At 42.5% G+C, this 22,673-nt stretch overlaps 1 protein-coding gene across 1 annotated transcript in view; it reads left to right on the forward strand.

Moving 5' to 3' along the window:
- Window positions 1-22,673, forward strand: part of GUCY2C (guanylate cyclase 2C) — a 91,256-nt gene that overhangs the window by 58,937 nt on the left and 9,646 nt on the right. Inside the window, exons 16-22 of the mRNA XM_075553086.1 lie at window positions 918-1,004; window positions 5,594-5,726; window positions 8,266-8,403; window positions 9,125-9,213; window positions 10,429-10,520; window positions 15,410-15,568; window positions 21,511-21,703. Of these exons, the coding sequence (XP_075409201.1) occupies window positions 918-1,004; window positions 5,594-5,726; window positions 8,266-8,403; window positions 9,125-9,213; window positions 10,429-10,520; window positions 15,410-15,568; window positions 21,511-21,703 (891 nt within the window). The remainder of the gene's footprint in view (window positions 1-917; window positions 1,005-5,593; window positions 5,727-8,265; window positions 8,404-9,124; window positions 9,214-10,428; window positions 10,521-15,409; window positions 15,569-21,510; window positions 21,704-22,673) is intronic.

Here is a 22,673-nt window from a genome sequence, read left to right on the forward strand (position 1 = left end):
TTTCCTGGCCCCAATTTGCTTTTGCATAGAAAGAGAGGGAATGGTCATTATGACTGGCACTAAGTCTGCATTAGAAGACTTGTTTCTAAGCCCTCCTGCTGTCACTACCAACTCTTCTCTCCTCTATGAGGAACTGAGAGCAGACAGGAGCTTTCCAAAGAAATTGGGTATTCAGGTTGCCCAAAGCAGAAAGGGGAAGTAAAACAGATCTGAATCAAGCTCTTAGGGAACAAGCGTATCAAGCTGGGAGTATCCGGTCATTCCTAGTTCATGAGCAAAACCGGATTGGAATGAGAACAGCAGAAGCAAAAAGGAATCTGGATCATCGTTTCCAAGAGTCTTGGAGTGTTTGCATTTTTCCTTGAACGACTCTTGGGGTGAAGGCAATATGAGTTTTCAGTCTTTTACATAACTTTGAGTAGGGTGGCCATATGATGTTTTAGGATACTCTGGATAGTGAAAACATACTACTATAATGATTATGTTGCAAGGACAACTAAATGGGTGGATGTTATTGATAATATAAGGAAAAACCTAAGCTGAATGTGTTTCCTGAAGGCAATTTTTGGTTTAATAATGTTAGTCTGATTTTCATGAGACAGAATACCTGATACAGGTGTTAGTCAGATTCACCAGCACATCCTTCAGACAAATGTTATTCGTTCTTTACACCTATCTGACGCAAGATCTGGGAGCCAGCACTTAGACTGTTACAGGTATCTCCTGTTGTCTTCAGGTGATGGCGCCACCTAGTGGTTCTTACTAGGAGAGCAAAGTGCGTGGGCAGGGAACCCAGTTTCAGTTTATTCCAGATCCCAAGGACTCATGAATAGAAGATGATTATTCAGTTAATAATATTCTCTTTAGAGTATTCCCCTTTGCAATTTTCTTTCTCTAATCTCCCCCCTCCTATTCAGGAAGTTTTAAATGACACAATTTCCTACCCCGATGGTACATTCATGGATTGGGAATTTAAGATATCTGTTTTGTACGACATCGCTAAGGTAAGAGATCTACTAACAGACACACACACAAACATTATGAAAATTAAATAAAGGAAAACAGCTTCAGTGAGTTAGTCAACCTTTTGGCACATTTATGTCTTCCACTATAAAATGATAATAGTACCTATATCATAGGGCTGTTGTGAGGATTATATAAAACTTATCATATGTTATATGACTCTGTAAAATAATATATGATTATTTTATGATATCATATGTATAGTAGAATTATTTTATAATCTAAGATTATATAAAATAATAAATTTGGGCTCTTAAAGTTTTTATTATCATATTTTTTCTACTCTATTTGGGGTATTGGTTCTTATAGATGGGCTAGGCATCAAAATTATATAACATCTTCTTAGGAAGATACCACTGAATACTCAACTTATTAAGAGAAAATACAAAGGACAAACAACGAACTGGCAAGAGGCACTGGGAAAATTGGAGATGCATATCTGCATATCTGCTATAGAAAGAGTAGTGAACACCAATAACCAAGATCACATTCAAGAATAAAGAAAATTCCATCCTGAGCATGTGATCCAGTCTTAAATCACTTGAAACCCAGACGATCAGAATCTGTTTGAAAAAGGCCAGGCTACAATAGCCTAACGGTGGTAGTTCAGTGGTTGAATTCTTGCAGGATGCCTGGCTTTGATTCCTGGTCAGTGTAGTCACCTCCCATCTGTCTGGGGAGGCTTGCATGTTACTGAGATGCTAACCAGACTTCAGCGGAGCTTCCAGACTCCGAAGAAAGGCCTGGCTATCTACTTCCAAAAATCAACCAGTAAAAACGCTACACTAGTCTGATCTGATCTGCAGCTAACTGTGGTGGTGGTGGAGGCCTGACAGTGTTGTATTTTATTTTGCGTGGTGCTGCCCTCAGTCAGGGCAACGGGACTTCAGCTTTTCAGCTATGACACCTCTGACCCCCCCCACACACACCCTACCCCCGAGGGAGGCACAGCAGCCCAAAGAGAGGGCTTCCTCTTTTAAACCCCCCCTTTGAAGAGCTCTCTTTCTAGCCAGCCCCTGAGAATGGGTGCCCTTCTTGCAGGCCCATGTGAGGAATCTTGGTGCTGTGGACTCCTCTGAATGACCATTTTCAAAGTGTTTTTTTGCATTCCCCTGAAGTGGTCGCTTTGGGTCGAACTCTCCCACGGCCCCCACCAGGCAGCCTTGCACGCTTTCCAGAGAGAGCGCGTGCAGTCTGAGATTGCACTGCCCGGCACTTGCCTTCCCTCCGAAAAGTTACTTGGATTACAAAAGGGCTTCTACCACGTGCATTCTTTGAGCCTTGAGAAGCAAAAACTGAGGTGCACCATGCCAGAAACCTAACACCAACATGAAGATTGGTCCCTTCTGCATCCACACAATTCACATGAGTGGAGGCAACAAGGACAGGGCCGAGTGTTGGATCTGCAAACCAAGAAGCACTGACATTGTCTAGAACATCCGAGAGTGAGCCGGTCTGGACCAAGACCCAGTGAAGGACTGCACCTTGCTCGTTGCCCCCACACCATACTGCCCATGGTACGGTTCCCATTAAGCACTGCCCCTGGGCTGGAAGTAGGGAGCTAAACAGACTCCAGAAGACGAAGAGATTATGGAAAAATAATGCAAAACCCCATAGCCTGCTGGACGAGCAGTACCGGCAGGGCAAGCTTCTTGCCTATATTCCTTCAAGGCCAGGCCAGCGTGGTGGAGTCAGCACTACACGTATCCTGGCTGACTCATCCCTTCCTTGTGCCCCTACTGTGAGGGGGTGTCCAATTGTCTGCAGATGGGCTTTGGGTTTGCACGCTGGCCCCCCTCGTTCGTGTCAATGTGATTGTTTCTTGGGGTCACCTGATACCTGATGCTGTGGATGCCTTGTGATCACACAGGCTGTTGCTTCCCTGCTAGATGGCTGCTTGTTTATCTTCGGGCCTTTGGGACCCCAGATGCTATGTCTTTTAATAGCTGGGCACCATCAGCTTTCTTCACCACATTTTCTGTGCATCCATTTTGTCTTCAGCGATCTTGTCAGGAGGGTGAGCATTACAGAATGTCAGGTTGTTGGAACAAGGTGTTCTTGCATTGAGGGAGGACTTGAGTAGAGGCCCAATATGCATCTGCTACTTTAATACTTAACATATCCCTATCATGATATATAAATATGTTTTCATGTGTGTGTGCCTATATTTTTACCTCTACAAATGTTTGTTGTTGTTGTTGTTGTTTTTTGCCTCCTGGTTCTCTCCTCTCTTTCCTTTTACTTTCCTCCTCTTCCTCTCTCATGTTCGACCTTCATTCAGCACTCAGTAATTCCTCTCAGCTACATCACCCTTGATCAAAGCTCACTAGGCATTCTATACCCTCCTCACCATCACTTTTGGATCACTTGTTGTTCCCTTGTCCCTGGGTTTGTTGGCTCCCCTCTTCCTTTCCCCCACATCCCCTCCCACCCACCCACACACCTGGGGTCATTGGTCCTATTGTTTCTCCTTGGGATTATTTATCCTGCCTATATTACATAGATAGACATGGGGAAATAATAGTCCCAGGTTGGTCGACTGACCCTTATTTATTATGCTTTCTGATCGAGTCTGAGGAGATGCCAAGCCCTGCACCCAAATCTGAAGTCTCTTTTATGGATTCCTCAGGGACTTTGTTACTTTGCTCCCTTTCCTGCTCTGTTGTGCTCCCTTCATGTTTAGCTCTGGTGTGTGGATGTGGGTGTTGGGGGATTGGGGGAAGCCAGACTGGGCACAAATCCTGCACTATATCCAGTGCTATCCACCTTATCATTGTGAGTTAGTGAGGGGATGCTGCGTCTCCTGGTGGAGCTGGCTCTCCAGTTGCTATAAATCAGAACAGACTTCATGGAAATGGGTCAAAGCTAAAGAGCCCTGGTGGTACAGTGGTTAAGTGCTCTCAGCTGCAAATTGTTAACTTAATGGTTTGCACCCACCAGCTGCGCTGAGTGAAAAGACCTGGTGCTGCGTTCTTCTCAAGATTCCAGCCTAGGAAGTCCCAGGATACATTTCTGCCTCTCTTTTCCTCTTAGCTTGCTCCCTAGAACACGTATTAAAGGTTTTGTATTATTAAATTTAAAAAAACCCTCATAAGAATGGAACAGCTTTTTGTTGATGGCCTTCTTGACTCTATTAGATATTTTTCTGATTTGCAGAATATGAAATCCAGGATGGGTGAATCTATACAGAGAGTAATAAGATTTCGGTTCCTTGGGAGTACAGCAAGGAAGGTTGGGGGGACTTGGGGGACTAATATCAAGGGGTACAAGAAGGAACAATGTGTTTTAATTCTCATTGTGGCAGTAATTGTACACTTCTTGATATAACCGAACTATTAGATTGTCTGGATTATGTCCTAATAAAGTGGTTTGAAAAAAATGGAACCGATTTGGTTTTAAGAAAGAAGTAGGGCACCCCTTGCCTTCAGAAATTCCTATTTTTAAACCAAGGCAATAAAAGATCACGGACAAGCCCAACGTCAGAGACCAAGAAAGAAGTAAGTTTGTTGTGTGTGTGCATGTCCTACTCGTGAGCCTGTGTGATCACGAGGTGTCGAAGGGATCAGGTAGAAGGCATCATCAGAAAAAAAAAATCTTACCATAGTGAATGAAGGGGGAAGTGCAGAGTGGAGACCCAAAGCCCATTTATCAGTCACTGGAGATCCCCTTGCAGAGGGGTCTAGGCGAGGAGATTAGTCAGTCAGGGTGCGATGTAGCACTGAAGAAGAATACAGCTTTTCTCCAGTTCCTAAATGCTTCCTCCCCCCCCAACTATCATGATCCGAATTCTACATTGCAAGTCTGGATAGAGCAGGGGATGTACACTGGTGCAGATAGGAGCTGGAGGCACAGGGAATCCCGGCTGGATGATACCTTCAGGACCAAGGGTGTGAGGGGCGATACTGGGAGGGTAGAGGGTGAGTGGGTTAGAAAGGGGGAGCAAATTACAAGGATCTACATGTGACCTCCTCCCAGGGGGATGGACAACAGAAAAGTGGGTGAAGGGAGATGTCGGACAGGGTAAGATATGACAAAATAATAATTTATAAATTATCAAGGGCTCATGAGGGAGGGGAGACTGGGGAAGGGGGGGTGAAGAGGACGTGATGCAAAGGGCTTAAGTGGAGAGCAAATGCTTTGAAAATGATGAGGGCAAAAATATACAGTTGTGCTTTACACAATTGATGTATGTATGGATTGTGATAAGAGTTGTATGAGTCCCTAATAAAATGTTCTTTTTTTAAATCTGTCCTCTTGATCTCTTGGCACATACTTTTTGGGGTGGTCACTATCGCTTCTCAGATATGAAAAAGTAGGGTCAGCCTTTTTGCTTATATTTAACCAGAATCTTTAGACACTCGCCTCCTTGCCATGCCACTGAAATAGTTCAAAACTGAACGCAATGCTAATTCAAATATTCCAAAAATAAAATCAATGGGACCACATTATAAATCTTACAGGATGACTCAATTGCAGAAATGTTTCCAAAACATCCATTATTTCTTTCAAAGAGCCAAACAGCTGACGCGTTTCTCATCTCTTTGTATTCCTATTATCTGAAAAATTCCAGGGGATGTCCTATCTGCACTCCAGCAAGACAGAAGTCCACGGCCGCCTGAAGTCCACTAACTGTGTGGTGGACAGCCGGATGGTGGTAAAGATCACTGATTTTGGCTGCAATTCCATTTTACCTCCGACCAAAGGTCTGTACCATGAAGGAAACGCTTGCTAGCTTCCCACTTGTTTTTCATTTTCTCACGAGCCCACGTAGGGCACTCAGGAAATGGTGACACTGAAAACACAGACATCTGAAGCCACAAGAGGTGACAGCTGGCTCATTCTCCACCTTCTCCCCTGCCAGTGGTTTTCAAGGGCTCCTTGATGGAATAGAGAGGCTCTGAGAGCTTCCTTCAGCCATGGATCCCTCGAGTATTGGGGTGAAATCATGAAGCACTTTTCAGCTCTTAGAAGCAACACCAGGTGGGGGGTTGGGCACTACAGAGCAGAAAGAAACCTTGGAAATCACAAGAGATTTACGCAAGATAGAGTGCAAGCCATGTCAAAAATTTTTATTCATTAATTTATCTAGGATTGATATTAATATTTTCTTATCAAGAAAACATGCTCCTCTCTAGAATGTGGTAAGAATTCTAAAAGTCTAGAAAAAGAAAAGCAATTGTAAAACATACAGGGTTTTGTACACTGAATGTGTACTCCTTACTATAACTTAGAATGAAACAGACTCAAAAGAAATGTGAAACTGATGATCTGCTTTGTAAACCTTCACCTAAATGACAAAAAAAGTAGAAACAAAAACAAATACACCCAAAGTACAGGACTCATGCGTGAACACACTTCCTAGATCCCCAGACTAAATTCTTCTTTGTCATCTTTTAGTTCTTCAAGAAAAGAAAAATGAGAATTTTGCCCTACCTCCACTGTCATGCCAGCATCGTGTGGAGCACAACCCAATAAACACTGATCGACGACCTATTTTGTGCCAGCATGGTTCATAGCTCATTATGTTGTAGAACAGATAACTTATCAAATGATTTGCTATGAAATTAAATCAAATTAATTACAGGACGAGCCCTTCCCTCCCGAGCACTACTTGATTATACCTCCCTGTGGTACAGTAGTTACATGCTCGGTGGCCAGTGATTTAAACCCACTGGGAGATAGTTCGGCAACCTTCTTCTGTGAAAATCACAGCCCTGTTCCTATAGGGTTCCTATGCCTGAGGAATTGACTGAACAGCCATGGGATCTGTGGTTTCAGGCACTTTAACTTTTAGTGTGAATACAGGTATTTGTTATCTACCTGCATATCTACCTGTTATTTATCTATGTATTTTCTACAACCTCAAATCTTTAGGATAGATTGTACATGAATCACAAGTTACATAAATTGATATGGCATGTTACAAAAGGCAATGAACATTTGGATGGAGGATAAAATTGTGGGAAATATATCTCATCTTATGCATACCATTGCATTAACAACATGTTCTTTGGTATTTTGTGGAAACAGCAGATGATAGAAACCCAAGAAAGGTGATCTTGGGAACGTTACAAGGGCTGTTGAAATTAATTGTATGTTTCTGTTATTACTAAATAAGATATGAGAAAGCAGTCACAAAATGTACATACTTGTAGGAATCAAACACATGACACGGGAGCATCGCATTTGTAGGAAGTGGACAATATATAAAGTAATAGGAAGGGACAGTAATAAAAGCTGTGAATAAATTTTATATATTGCATAATTTTTTAAGATGAATGTGGGACCCAAACAGAACACCTCTGAGGACGATAGTTCATTTGGAGGCTGCCAGGATATCATGTCTAGACAATGTTACTCTGAACCGTTTTTTAAACAGCACTGTATTTTGTTTTACTGATTATATATATAACTGTCTCCACAATATGTCCTGAAAAAAAACCAAAGCCCCTCTGTCATCAAGTCGATTCCAACTCATTGTGAGCCTCTCGGACAGGCTGAAACTGCCTCATGGTGTTTCTAAGGCTGTAAATCATTTGGGTGACTCCAAAAGGCCAGCCTTTCAGTTAGTAGCTCAGCCCTTACAGCAGTGGTTCTCAACCTTCCTAGTGCCATGGCCCTTTCATACAGTTCCTCATGTTGTTGTCAACCCCAACCATAAAATATTTTTCATTGCTACCTCATAACTATAACTTGCTACTGCTATGAATCATAATATAAATATCTGATATGCAGAATGTATTTTCTTTGTTACCAATTGAGCATAATTAAAGCATAGGGATTAGTCGCAAAACAATATGTAATTACATTTTATGAAATATTTATGTGTTTTCTGATGGTCTTAGGTGACTCCTGTGAAAGGGTTTTTTGACCCCCAAAGGGGTTGTGACCCACAAGTTGAGAACCACTGCCTTAAAGGGTCATGTCACCCAGGGAGCTGTACATCAGATCTTGGTCTAGGTAGGCCTCAAAGAATTTCAGTACTATGCCTCTATCATTTTGGAGGGCAATATTGCTATTGGACGTCATGTAAATCCTGGCATGACACAGTTCATTTCAAAGGTATATTGTACTCTCTAGCACCAGTATTAGAATCCATTGCTCAAGAATTTGGGACCATATAAGTTCAAGGCCACCCATATTCTGGGTGATGGCATGAGGAGTTACAGAACAAAATTTATGCTGGAGACCCATGTGTCACTCACCACCCTCTATTTTCCATTTCAATGGCGGAATGCTCAGACTTGTGGACAGCTCCAGAACACCTTCGCCAAGCCAACGTCTCTCAGAAGGGAGATGTGTACAGCTATGGGATCATTGCTCAGGAGATCATCCTACGGAGAGAAACCTTCTACACGCTCAGCTGCCGGGACCAGAATGGTAAGAGTTGTCGCCACTGGGACCAGCCAGCCTGCATCCTAGGTTGACGGACATGAATCCATTTGTGATCACATCTCTGGTCTGTCATCTGCAAAAGCCCTGACATATCAGCATGTCGCATTTTCAAGTGTTTTTAAAAATATGTCACACTGCCAGTTACTATTACTGTCGATATAATCAGCTGTTAAAGCTGGCCCCCTTACAATTTTCCACTTTGCTCCTGATCCCCCTAGCAGTGAGATCTCTCTAGCAGGACAACACACATATTTTAGTTCTCACTAAGAAAATATCTCTGATTTTTGTCATTTGTCCTCTCAGAGGAAATGTTGCTTTATCTCGTGCATTTGGTCCTCATTTGTTGAACACTGTTTATGGGTTAGCCCTTAACTGTCTGGTGGGAACAAGGAAGGGAAGAGGGAGGTTAAGGGATGGAGGAAGGACACGGCTAGCTGCTGGTAGAAGAAATGTACTGACGGCAGTTCGGTCTGAATTGAGTTCTGAAGGGATAGTACCTTAAGTTAAGGTAACCTTCTGGATCAAGTAGGTGTACGACCCTTTCACCGGATGGCCCGTTGTTTCTGGAGCATTGTCTACTGAGTGCTGGCCTGTCTGGAAACATGTATGACTAGGCTGATGAGCCATTTGGGGTAGAGGGAGTCTACCGCTGAAACTTCCCATGCTGCACCCTTTCTTCTCACGTGAATTATTGTCACCCTTCCAGAGAAGATTTTCAGAGTGGAGCATTCCAAAGGAGCGAAGCCCTTCCGCCCAGATCTGTTCCTGGAAACCGCTGAGGAAAAGGAACTGGAAGTGAGTGCCTGCCTGCCTGCCTGTGCTCATTTCCCATGGCTGCCAGAACAATGTACCGTCGACTTGGTGGATTAAAATATAGACACCATTCCCCCATGGTTGGACAACACAAGTCCAAGAGGCATATCGCTAGACCACAATCAGTGCCCGTCAGGTCACACTCTCTGAAGACTCTAGGGGAGAATTTGTTCTTGGTCTCTCATAGCTTCTGATAACACACCCTACCTCCCCAAACACAAAGACAAACTCACTGCCACTGAGTTGATTCTGACTCATAGTGACCCTACTAGACAGGGTAGAATGGCCCCTGTGGGTTACCGAGACTATAACTCAATGGCAGTGAAGTTGACTTTTTGGGGGGCGGGAAGGGGGATTGCACTTGGGGCCTAGCCAGGTAATCCAGGATAATCTTATCATTTGAAGATCCTTACCTTAACCACAGGAGCCCTGGTGGTGTAGCGCTTGCACGTTGGGCTGTGCTCTGTGCCATCGGTAGCTCAAAGCCACCAGCCACTCCTTTCAAGAAAGACAGGCCTTTCTACTGCTGTAACAGTGACCGTCTCAGAGACGCACAGCAGCGTCATTATGAGTTGGCATCGACTCCATAGCAGTGAATTTGGTTTTGTTTGTTTTTTTAATTGGATAATCTTAATCACATTTAGAGCTGCTCCCCAGGTGCACTCACATTCTCAGTGTTCAGGGGGTTAAAGGGCAAGATGTCCTTAAGGATGCGCTCATTGGGCTCATCAATTCTATATGTTGTTAAATGCCATCAAGTCAGCTCCAACTCACAGTGATGCCGTGTCAATGGAAAGAACCACTGCCCGGCCGGCCCTGCATCCTCATCATCGTTGCTGTGTGAGCCCATTGTTGCTGTCACCATCGCAGCAACCTTCTACTGTAACTACTCCTAGTATAGAAGAGACTAGACCTAAATCAAATTCATGGCCATACAGTTGATTCTGACCCATAGCAACCTATAGGACAGAGCAGAACTTCCCCCATAGTTTCCAAGACTTAAAATTTTTGCAGAAGCACACTGCCACATCTGTATTCAATGGAGCAGCTGATGGGTTCAAACCACTGACCTTCTGGTGAGCAACCAAGTGCCTTAGCCACTGCACCACCAGCACTCCTTTATAGAAGAGCACTGAATGGGAATTCTATTTGATGGAGCATCTTCCCCTTCTTTTATTGGCTCCTTTTCATTCCCAGGTATATCTACTTGTAAAAAGCTGCTGGGAGGAAGATCCAGAGAAAAGACCAGATTTCAAGAAAATTGAGACTACGCTGGCCAAGATATTTGGGTATTGGTTACATTTTTACTTTTCCTCACTAACTTCCGATTGTTCTAATAATGCTTGACATTCAGAGGCGCCTAAGAATGAGTTTGTCAGTTCCAATAGAAAAGTCCTAGACTACAAGACCTGCCCCCCAGCCTGCCAAAAAAAAAAAAATTAATGCTGTGGAGATTAACCATCCATTTCTCAGGGAAATAACCACTTGAAAAGTTATTAAATGTCCCTGATTGAAAAGTTAAGTTATTAAATGTCACTGATTATTATGGATAATAAAATTGAAAATATTGTTTACAGACCCCCTCAACAGGTATTGAGGATTTAGACATTTGGTGTGGGCCTTATGGACCTGTAAAAGATAATTCTTTGTCACAAGTTTCTTAAGATCTTAACGTCTTAAGATCATCAATCTTAGCCATAGGTACTTAAGATGTGTGTCATGAATCAGAGTATAATTCATTGCGAAAATGAAAAGAGTACACAATGATCCAGTGAGATTTAATTCTAGCTTTCACATATTGTCTGTTAGACACAAAGAGAAGTTGAAAAACTGACATGGTCCTTACAGTCTGGAGAACCAATTTCTGGGCTAGGACCTGATTCTAGCTTGCTGTGGCCATGGGGCAGCCACTTATCCTCATGGGTATCAATTTTCACTTGTTGGGAAAATTGGGTTGAAAGGATGACGGATACAGCTGCAGCTCCTGTGTTCTGTAGTTCTCATTAGGTCAAAAGATTAGGATGCTTAATGAGACAAAATCCCAGGGCTGGAGATAGAGTAGAGTGAGGTTAATGAAAACACAGTCATCGATTGGTAGAACTAAGCCGCTGCTTGTGAGAATGGGGTAGGAAAGGATTTCATTCTTTCTTCCTTTCCCGATTTTTAACAAGGCTGTGACTTGGCTCAAATGAGATTGCCTGGATGTCATCATTGCAAAACGGGCCCCTGATCACGAGCCCTTTAGCGTGACAGTTCCCAAATTAGGATGCACATTGTAATCACCTGGGAAACTTTTAAAAGTACCGATGCCTGGGTTCACGGTGGAGTGTAAGGAGTTTTAATAGTTCTCCAGGTGATTAAAGTATGCAATCAAGGTTACAGAAATTACCTTAACTGAGTTAATTAGCCACAGGGTAAGACAATGCATAAATCACCTTCATCCTAACACCTGCTCCCTCACCCAGCCATCCAACTGGACACTATATTTGTGATTTCAGAAAGAATCTCCTGGGAAGGAAGCTTAAATAGAAAAAATAGTTTCTGCATCTGAAACCTTGCTATGTGGAATGTATTAGATTTTAACAAGCATTCCTGCTTAGGGGATTCTGGGGTAGGTTATCTTGGGTTCAGAAAAGGTAACCACACCTGTTATTTTTGTCATCATGAGATGTGTAGACGTTATGAAGCACCCCCAATTGGACTTTATAAGTTCTGAACATCATCTCCATTCTCACAAGTCATGAGACCTCAAACACCCTTGGCACCTTCTCACTGAGCTTGTCACCTGGGCTTGTCAGACTTACCATTGTCACCCAAAGGGGGCGTCTCATCTAACCCTGTGGCTTACCGAGATAAACCAGAGGTCGGTCTTTCATGTTTGGACCCTGAGTCTGTGCCTTCTGCCGAGGAGGAGTACACAAGTCATCGGATTCTGCTCTGCTTGTCTTGGTCCTTCTCTCAAACCTCCCTTTATCACCACTGGATCATCTTCTTCTTCTTTTTGTTTTAATCATTTTATTGGGGGCTCATACAACTCTTATCACCATACATACATACATCAATTGTGTAAAGCACATTTGTACATTAATTGCCCTCATCATTCTCAAAACATTTGCTCTCCACGTAAGCCCCTGGCATCAGCTCCTCATTTTCCCCCCTCCCCCTCCCCCCTCCCTCCTCACCCTCTTTATGTTTCTCTTTCTGGGGTTTTTAACTTACTGTAAATTGCTTATTATTAACCATTCAGAAAATATAAATGATCAAATATGAAAATAAAGCCCTTGCCCATTTTCTCACAGACGATCTCCGGTGTTTAAAAATACAAGTGAAGTTGTCAGGTTGGCTATTTTTAAACTAATTTATTCCATCAACTAGCATATAGAGAGCATCTTGCTACGTGCTTATTCTAATCCATATTGAATGACACACTGATGCAACATTGCGCCCCCACATCAGGCTGCTCTAGTGCTACACAGTTCGGTTCTTTTCACTCCGTGCCATAGTTGGTTCTGTGTTGGGCCGCAAAACACAAGGACAGCAGTTTGAAACCAGCAGCCACTCCACAGGAGAAAGACGAGGCTTTCCACTCCCTTGAGCAGTTACCGTCTCAGAAGCCCGCTGGGGCAGTTCTGGTCTGTCCTCTAGGGGGGCTATGAGCCAGAACGGACTCGATGGCAGTGAGCTTTCTATTTAACGAGGGCTTTATAGTTACCGATGGGCACATTCTGCATGGTTTTCTGGGGATAATTCTTAAAAGCAGTTACACCAATATGTGTACACATTCTGAAACCGCTTGACTGATTGTACCAGGTTGTCTGCCAAGTAAGTTGCACAGTGCGTTTCTGTATCTTCTTATCTGTGCAGATTGTCTGGATAATATGTTCTTATCTAGAACAGCGTGTCATGGTTCTAACATTTGTTTCCGTTTTCAATTATTAATTTTATTTCTTCTCTTTCTTTGATTTTTCCTGAGGTGAAGTTTTTTGTTCTTCATTTTACAAAATAAAATTTTATTGTGTTTTTGGTGAAAGCTTACACACAAAATTAGGTTCTAATATAATTCTTTAAATCATTTTATTGGGGGTTTATACAACTCTTATCGCAAGCCATACACACATCAATTGTGTAAAGCACATTTGTACATTCGTTGCCCTCATCGTTCTCAGAACATTTGCTCTCCACGTCAGCCCCCCTCCCTCATGAACCCTTGATAATTTATAAAATATTATTTTGTTCCAATACAATTCCTGTACCTAGCGTTTCATCACATTGGCTACAGTTGTCATGTTCAGACATTCTCGTTATTTCCATCCTGGTTGTTGTTTCCATTCATCCTCCTGGCCCACCCCTGTCATCTGTCCTTTCGTGTAAATGCTCACCATGTGCCTCGGACAGGTGGCTGGACTCCCAGATATTATTTTATGAGCCAATCTGTTATTTGACTAAAAGGCAACCTCTGAGCGGGGCTTCAGTTCTGGGTTCAAAGGTTATCTCTCAGGGGTTCTTCTAGTTTCTATTGGTTTGGTAAATCTGACCCTTTTTAGGAATTTTAGTTTTGTTCCGAGTTTTTCTCCATTCTATTTGGGATCATCTTGTTCTGGTCTCAGGATAGATGAGGCTGTGCTTCATGTGAGCTATCACTCATGTAGTTTGATCTTTGATTTAAAAAAATATATTTCTCTCTTGTTCCAGATAAGTAGAGACTAATAGTTGTATCTCAGATGGTTGCTTACAAGCTTTAACACCCCAAATGCTACTCACCAAACTGGAATATAGATTATTCTTATGAACTATTTTGCCTATTAACTGTTATCCCAAGGAATTCTAAGCTATTCCATTCCCACCATGTCAAATCAGCTCTTTTTGTCATCTTTGAGAAACTCAAATTGTGTTCTCTTAAATGTGATGGCTGGGGGTTTCTTGCTGTGGTTGGTTTAGGTTTTGGTCTTAGTTTTCAGAACAAAACGAGGTTTCAATGGGCAAAATCGAGGCCATCGGGTGGAAGGGGTAGCGTTTCCCAACAAACACCTGGTAGGACAGCCCATGCTCCCCTTGAACAAGGAGTAGCTGTGTTGTTGTGACGGAGAAAACCTCCCCAGCACGAGTCCCCAGGGCCGTTTCTTACCAACACAGTTTTCATTTTTTGTTGTTTTTAAAATCATTTTATTTGGGGGCTTGTTCAATTCTTATCAAAATCCATACATCCATCCATTGTGTCAAATATATATGTACATTTGCTGCCATCATAATTCTTAAAATATTTTCTTTCTACTTGAGCCTTTGGTATCAGCTCCTCATTTTTCCCTTCCCTCCCTCACCCCCCCTCACTAACCCTTGATAATTGATAAATTATTGTTTTGTCATGTCTTCCACCATTCGACATCTCCCTTCAACCACTTTTCTGTTCTCCATCCTCCAAGGACATTATAGGTAGATCTTTGTGATCGGTTCGTTCCCCTTTTCTCCCTCCACCTTCCTCTTCCCCTCCTGGTATTGCTACTCTCACTATTGGTCCTGAAGGAATTATCTGTCCTGGATTCCCTGTGTTTCCAGTTCTTATATGTACCAGCCTTTGGTGTAGCCAGATTTGTAAGGTAGAATTGGGATCATGATAGTGTGTGTGTGTGTGTGTGTGTGTGTGTAACATTAAAGCGCTAGAGGAAAGTTGTAGGTTTCATCAGTGCTATATTGCACCCTGACTGGCTCACCTCCTTCCCATGACCAGTTTTCTTAAAACTTCTTCATAAGCCCCTGTGATTATCCTATGTCGCTTCAGAAAATCTATCAAGATATTATCCCTTTAGAATCCAAAAGACCCAGTCACACTGCACAACTTTCTGAGCTATCCTCTCTGCCTTGAATTTTAAGTGGCCCAGCATAACTCTGTACTGTCTACATTCATCCACTGATGATCGAGACATGTTTAAACACCCACCCCCCAGAATAAGCCCATGCATACATAAACTGGAACCTTGGTAGCAACGCTTGACTTACCTTAGTATCCAGCTATATAACTGTACACATATTTTTTGTTGTTATCACTGTTGTGGCAAAATTGTCTTGTTGGCCATTTTTTAAGTTTTAAAATTACCTGTGCATCATATTTCCCCCTTGTTTTGGTGAATATTTATGTTTTCTTCGTAGTGTGTAAGAGCTCTTTATCCATTACTATCTACAGCCTATTTCATGACCAAAAAAATGAAAGTTATATGGACACCTTGATCCGGCGCCTGCAGCTATATTCTCGAAACCTGGAACATCTGGTAGAGGAAAGAACACAGCTCTACAAGGCTGAGAGGGACAGAGCTGACAGACTGAACTTTATGCTGCTTCCAAGGTAAGACACGTCGTCCTGTAGATGTGGTCTCCTGGGAGTCCGCAACCATGTATGCCTCATAGTTGCAGCTGAAAGCTTCAGCACATCTCTTCAGCCTTATTCATGTGTCTGTAGGGCTGCAGGCTCAAGACCTCTTTTCAAACGGTCATAGAAAAAGGAGCAAGAACTTCAGAGTTTGACCCATCTGTGTCTGAACATGCCTCTATCACTTTGACTTGGGCCAAGAGCACTGGTGGTGCAGTGGTTCTAACCCACCCAGCACCTCTTAAGAAAAAGACCTGACAGATCTGCCTCCTTAAAAATCACAGCCTATGGACAGATCTGCCCCCGTAAAAAATCACAGCCTATCTGCCCCCATAAAAATCACAGTCCACAGAATGACGTGGGGGAGTCCTCCTCTATCACCTGGTAGGTCTACTTTGTCACATGGGATTTTGAGTCAAAATTCTCTAAGTGGCACCTAAAAATAGCATGACCTTAGGCAAGCCACTGTCTGTCTCTGCAATGTGAACATGAAAGTGAAAGATTCCTTAGGAAAGTCGAAGATAGAACACAGTTAGTCACCAAGGTAATTTCCTTGCTTTGGTCTCTACTTCAAGTAGAAAAGGAGTTTTAACAAGTAGAAGTCTTTAGTGGAGGAAACAGGGAACACACACTTAAGAGGTCTCCTTGAGGGGACATCTGTAGCCTGACCTCTCTTTTGTGAAGCAATTCTACAGTGTGCCACATAAGAAAGGGGGTACAGGTGAAATCTCTCAAACAGCAGACCAAGTGCAGACTTGCTTTAACATTTTGTAAGTGTTGATTCTCAACGAATATCTGAGAAATGTTAAGATATGCAAAGAATGAAAACATGAGAATGAGGAAGCAGGGTCAGGCCAAGGAGCCCACCGCTTTACACATAGGAGAAGGACTACTCTCTCTTATTATTAAACTACAAGAAACGATATTATTGGATGTAAGTCCAGCACTGGGTTAGATCCTGTAAACTGAGGGCAGTGAAGCCTGACTTAAAATCATGGTACCACCACCGATTAGTCTGATTTTTGGCCAAGATACCGAACAATAGAACCATATCGCGTAAGAAAAGGCAGAATATGAAGTGGAATAATGATATCTATTCGGTCTCCAAAATTCTCTGTGCTATTACACTGGGCTGCCAAGAACCACCACCCAGAATACCCCTGTGAGCTCACGGCTCTATACCAGTGACTGTCTAGGGTCACGCGTTGACAACTGCACAAAATGGTGCCCATCCATGCTCCGGGGGGCCTCTCAGTGAGTGCTGTGACTTCTTGTGAGTAACTGACTTTCGTCTTCCAGGAAAGTGCCAGAAATCTGTCTTTGCCTACAGGCAATACACCTCCAAGTCTTCTCCATCCCCTTGAATGCCCCAGGGCTTGGTATGGCGAAAACGCAGTGCAATGAAAAGACAGGAGGGTGGATATTGCTGAGTAAGGCTCGTACTTTTGTGGCTATGAGACCTTGTGAAAGCCACTTACTCTTTAGAAACACTCACTGCCATTGAGTGGATTCCATCTCATTGTGACCCTATAGGACAGATTAGAATTGCCCCTGTGGGTTCCCAAGACGATTTTTTTCTTTTACTTATTTTATTGAGGGCTCATATGACTCTTATCACAATCCATACATCCATCCATTGTGTCAAGCACATTTGTACATTTGTGGCCATCATCATTTTCAACACATTTTCTTTCTACTTGAGGCCTTGGTAACAGCTCCTCATTTTTCTCCTCCCTCCTCCACCCTCCCTCTTGAACCCTCGATAATTTATAAATTATTATTTTTTCATGTCTTACACTGACCAATGTCTCCCTTCACCCACTTTTCTGTTGTCCGTCCCCCTGGGAAGGGGTTATATGCAGATCCTTGTAATCACTTCCCCCTTTCTCCCTCCACCTTCCCCTTACCCTCCTGGTATGGCTACTCTCAATATTGGTCCTGAGAGGATTATCTGTCCTGAATTTCTTGTGTTTGCAGCACTTATCTGTACCCATGTACATGCTCTGGTCTAGCCAGATTTGTAAGGTAGAATTGGGGTCACAATAGTGGAGGCATGGAGGGAAGGAAGCATTAAAGAACTAGAGGAAAGTTGCCTGTTTCAATGGTGCTATACTGCATGCACCCTGACTGGCTTATCTCCTCCCTGCCACCCTTTTGTAAGGGGATGTTCAATTGGCTACAGATGGGTCTTGGGTCTCCATTCTGCACTCCCTCTCATTCACAATGATATGTTTGTTTGTTTTTTCTGGGTGTTCTGATGCCTAATACCAAATCCTACCAACACCTCATGATCACACAGGCTGGTGTGCTTCTTCCATGTGGGTTTTGTTGCTTCTCAGATAGATGGCCACTTGTTTATCTTCAAACCTTTAAGACCCCAGATGCTATAGCTTTTGATAGCCAGGAACCATCAGCTTTCTTCACCACATTTGCTTATGCACCATTTTGTCTTCAATGATCGTGTCAGAAAGGTGAGCATCATGAAATGCCAGGTTATTAGAACAAAGTGTTCTTGCATTGAGGGAGGACTTGAGTAGAGGCCCAATGTCTATCTGCTACCTTAATACCAAACCTATAAATATATGTACATACATATATTTCCTATTGTCATATATAAATATATTTAGATATATTTCCTATTGTCATATATAAATATATTTACATAGGGATATGCCTGTATTTAAACCTCTGTAAATGCCCTTTGCCTCCTAGTTCTTTCCTCTATTTCCTTTTACTTCTCTCTTCTCCCACAATCATGTCAGCCTTCATTTAGGTTTCAGTAATTCCTCTTGGTTACATTGCCCTTGATCAACCCCTACCAGGCCTCCTACACCCTCCTCACCATGGATTTTAGATCACTTGTTCCCATGTTCCTAGGTCTGTTAACATGCACTTCCTTTCCCTTGCCTCCCCCTCTCCCATGTCCTCCTGGAATCATTGGCCCCCGTTGTTTTCTCCTCTGGATTGTTTATCCCACCTATCTTATCTAGATGCACCTGCAGAGACCATAATATCCACAAAACAACAAGACAGAGCAAAACAAAGCAACAAAAGAAAACAAAGCAACATCAAAAACAACAACAAAAAGAAAAACCTGTAAATAGTTCAAGATCTGTTTGTTGACCTTTAGGAGTGATTTCAGGTTGAGTTTGATGGGGTGCCATGACTTGGCCCCACAGTCTATTTTTGGTATTCCCTGGGGACTTCATTGCTCTGCTCCACTTGCTGTTCTGTTGCACGCCCTTATTGTTTCATCTTGGTGTGGTGGGGCAGATTGGGCACAATTCCTGCACTGTCTCCAGTGTTGTCCTCCTTGGCACTAGGGGTCAGTGAGGGACATCATGTCTCGTGGTGGGGCCAGTCCTATGGTACTATCTGTGCCTTGGCTGCTCTGAGCAGGGACATTATCCTCAAGACTTGATGAGCCAGGATGTGCTCCATTCTCTCTCCCTCCTCCTTCATTTGCTCCTGTGTGCTCTGATCAGACATGTCCCTCTCCCTGAACTGTTGCTTCAGTGCTGTCCTCTGAAGTGAATTCTTATGGGGAGAGAGGGGCCAAGACTAAATTTTTGCAGGAACAGAGTGTCTCATCTTTCTCCAGTGCAGCAGTTGGTTGGGTTCAAGCTGCTAACCTTGTGGTTAGCAGCCCAATTCATGCAATCTAGTATGCCAACAGGGCTCCCTTTAGGACTCAGCTGTCTCATCTGTAAAAATGAGAGATTTACTTTAAATGGTCTCTATGACACCTTTAAGCTATCAGGCCCTGATTCTAATAGTTTTACCTTTAAACAAGGGCAGGTGAGCACTACTAGCTTCATGTCAGCTCCCATCCCCTTTTCTCAGCGAACTGGCAAATTGGCACATAACTGGAATGCACAGACCCTTGTTGGATTTCTTGCTTAATTCTAGGTCTGATCATTGAATTGTGTGTCATTTCAATTCATAATATACATTGTATAAATATAGAATATATATATACATACTCACATAACTCAAACATAATGCATAATCCTTTACACATAAAAGAAGCCCTGGTACTACAGTGGTTAAAGCACTTGTCTGCTAACTAAAAGGTCAGGGGTTGAACCCACCAACCCTCAATAGGAGAAATAATAGGCATCTGTTTCCATAAAGATGTCTAGGCTTAGAAACCCTATGGGGAAGTGCTAGTTTATCCTGTGGTGTCACTAGGAGTCAGAATAGATTAAATGGCAAATAGATTTGGTTTTAGAATATATATGTATGTGTGTACACACACTTGCCCACTTTTAAACCCAGTTTTAGCTTTCTTTTTAAAATTTATTTTAGCTTAAAAAATTGTAGCTTGTTTCTATAGTGATGGATTTGAGGAGGGTGTTGGAGGCCTGGTCGGGCATGATCAAGGATAATGTAACCAAGAGGAATTGCTGAAACCCTGGTGGGGACTGAGCATGATAGTGGGAGAGGAGAAACGTCAAAGGAAATAGAGGAAAGAGCTGGGAGGCAAAGGGCATTTATAGAGGTCTAGAAAAAGGCATGTGCATATGCAAATATATTTATGTATGAGGATGGGGGAATAAATCTATGTGCATATATTTATATGTTTAATATTAAGTTAGCAGAAGGACATTGGGCCTCCACTCAAGGACTCCCTCAATGCAAGAATACTTTCTTCTATTAAATTGGCATTCTATGATGCTCAACTTCCTGACACAACCACTGAAGACAAAGTGGGTGAATAAACAAATGTGAAGAAAGTTGATGGTGCCCGGCTATCAAAAGATATAGTGTCTAGGGTCTTAAAGGCTTGAAGGTAAACAAGTGACCATCTAGCTCAGAAGCAACAAAGCCCACATGGAAGAAGCACACCAGCCTGTGCGTTCACGAGGTGCCGAAGGTATCAGGTATCAGGCATCATCAGAACAAATAATCATATATTTGTGAGTGAGGTGGGGAGTGCAGAGTGGAGACCCAAAGCCCATTTGTAGGCCACTGGACATCCCCTTACAGAAGGGGCTCAAGGAGGAGATGAGTCAGTCAGGGTGCAATGTAGCAATGATGAAAAATACAACTTTCCTCTAGTTCCTAAATGCTTCCTCCCGCCCCACTATCATGATCCCAATTCTACCTTGCAAGTCTGGCTAGACCAGAGGATGTACACTGGTACAGATAGGAACTGGAAACACAGGGAATCCAGGGCCAATGATCCCTTCAGGACCAGTGGTGTGAATGGCGATACTGGGAGGGTAGAGGGAGGGTGGGTTGAAAAAGGGGAACCAATTACAAGGATCTACATGTGACCTCTTCCCTTGGGGATGGACGACAGAAAAGTGGGTGAAGGGAGACATCGGACAGGGCAAGATATGACAAAATAATAATTTATAAATTATCAAGTGTTCATGAGGGAGGGGGAGCGGGGAAGGAGGGGGGAAAATGAGGACCTGATGCCAGGGCTTTAAGTAGAGAGCAAATGTTTTTAGAATGATGAGGGCAATGAATGTACAAATGTGCTTTACACAATTGATGTATGTATGGATGGTGATAATAGTTGTATGAGCCCCTAATAAACGTTTAAAAAAAAGATATATACTGAGAATCTAATTCTCAGCATAGAAGTAGAAAGTGAGTAAGTGCACCTATACATTAGAGTTATATATACATTATTTTTACATGTATTTATGTAGTTAGATTAGTAATCAAATTCTAAGTTAATGCTGAAATTCTAATACCCTTCTATATTAAAACACATGCATTATATGTCTGAATGCATAATATGCTCTTGTAAATGGTATATGCAAACCTACTTTAGCTTCCTAGCCATCCAATTCACTGGAGATCCCAAATTCTCTAACTCCTGGTGGACAAGTGCTATTGTCTAGAGATGTCTGCAAGGGGAAAGTATTACAGAAGTTGCAGTCGCTCTTTTCCTTCCTCCACAGGCTAGTAGTGAAGTCTCTAAAGGAGAAAGGCATTGTGGAGCCCGAGTTATATGAGGAAGTCACGATCTATTTCAGTGACATCGTAGGATTTACTACTATCTGCAAATACAGCACCCCCATGGAAGTGGTGGACATGCTCAATGACATCTATAAGAGCTTCGACCACATCCTTGATCATCACGATGTCTACAAGGTAAACGCTTCCCCTCTCCGAGTTGTACCGCTCAAGATCATCCTAGCTGGACTTGACTCTTCCAATTATTACTCATGCATACCCTCTCTAATTTAAGATTTCAAGAATTGGTGGTGGAATCCAAGCTAAAAATACAAAGAAGTGGAAAACTAAGAGGGTTCAGAGGTCAAATGAGTGTGTAACTTCGAAAAAGCAGTAGGCCAGAAACAATACGGAGATCAGACATAGTCTCAAATCATCTCTAAAAAACTAACCATGCTTAATCTGATTAAAAATAAAGCAGAGAACCAGAGTCCTGATGGCGTAGTGGTTTGTGCATTGGACTGCTAATCACAAGGTCAGCAGTTTGAAACCATTAGCCACTTGTGATGGGAAAAAGGGAGATTTTCTGCTCTTGTAAAGAGTTACAGCCTCAGAAACCACGTGGTCAGCACTACTCTGTTCTACAGGGTGGCTGTGAGCCAGAATCAACTTGAGGACAAGAGTTTTTTTAATAAGGGGGAAAAAGTGAAGCAGGGAAGACACCAGACTTACAATAAGTAGAACCAGTTCATCTATTATCTTCTTTGTTGATGTAGGAAGATTAAACAACAGCATTTAAGGGAGTGATGCAGAACAGGGAGTGTAATCTATAATATTCAGAAAGAGATCTAGTATATGAATTTGGTGGTAACCAGTTATGAGTTTATAATGTGTGATTCAGAAAAGTAAAGGAGAATTGAGTTCCTGGATTTCCATGTTGGAAAACAGCAGTGTTTATGCAACAGGTAACTTCACAGTTAGAGATCTGCATCCAGTTCCCAATTTTGTATGATCTCATAAAATACATTTAACCACACCAAGTCTAAGTTAACTTATTTGTAAAATAGGATGATGGTATGGCTTAATTAAATTGTTATTATAAAGATTATTGAAATAAATTATATGCCCCAAATATTATAATTCTTTTTTTTAAATGTAAGTGTTGCTC

This window comes from Tenrec ecaudatus, chromosome 6 (assembly GCF_050624435.1).
Source record: "Tenrec ecaudatus isolate mTenEca1 chromosome 6, mTenEca1.hap1, whole genome shotgun sequence".
Classification (NCBI taxonomy): domain Eukaryota; kingdom Metazoa; phylum Chordata; class Mammalia; order Afrosoricida; family Tenrecidae; genus Tenrec; species Tenrec ecaudatus.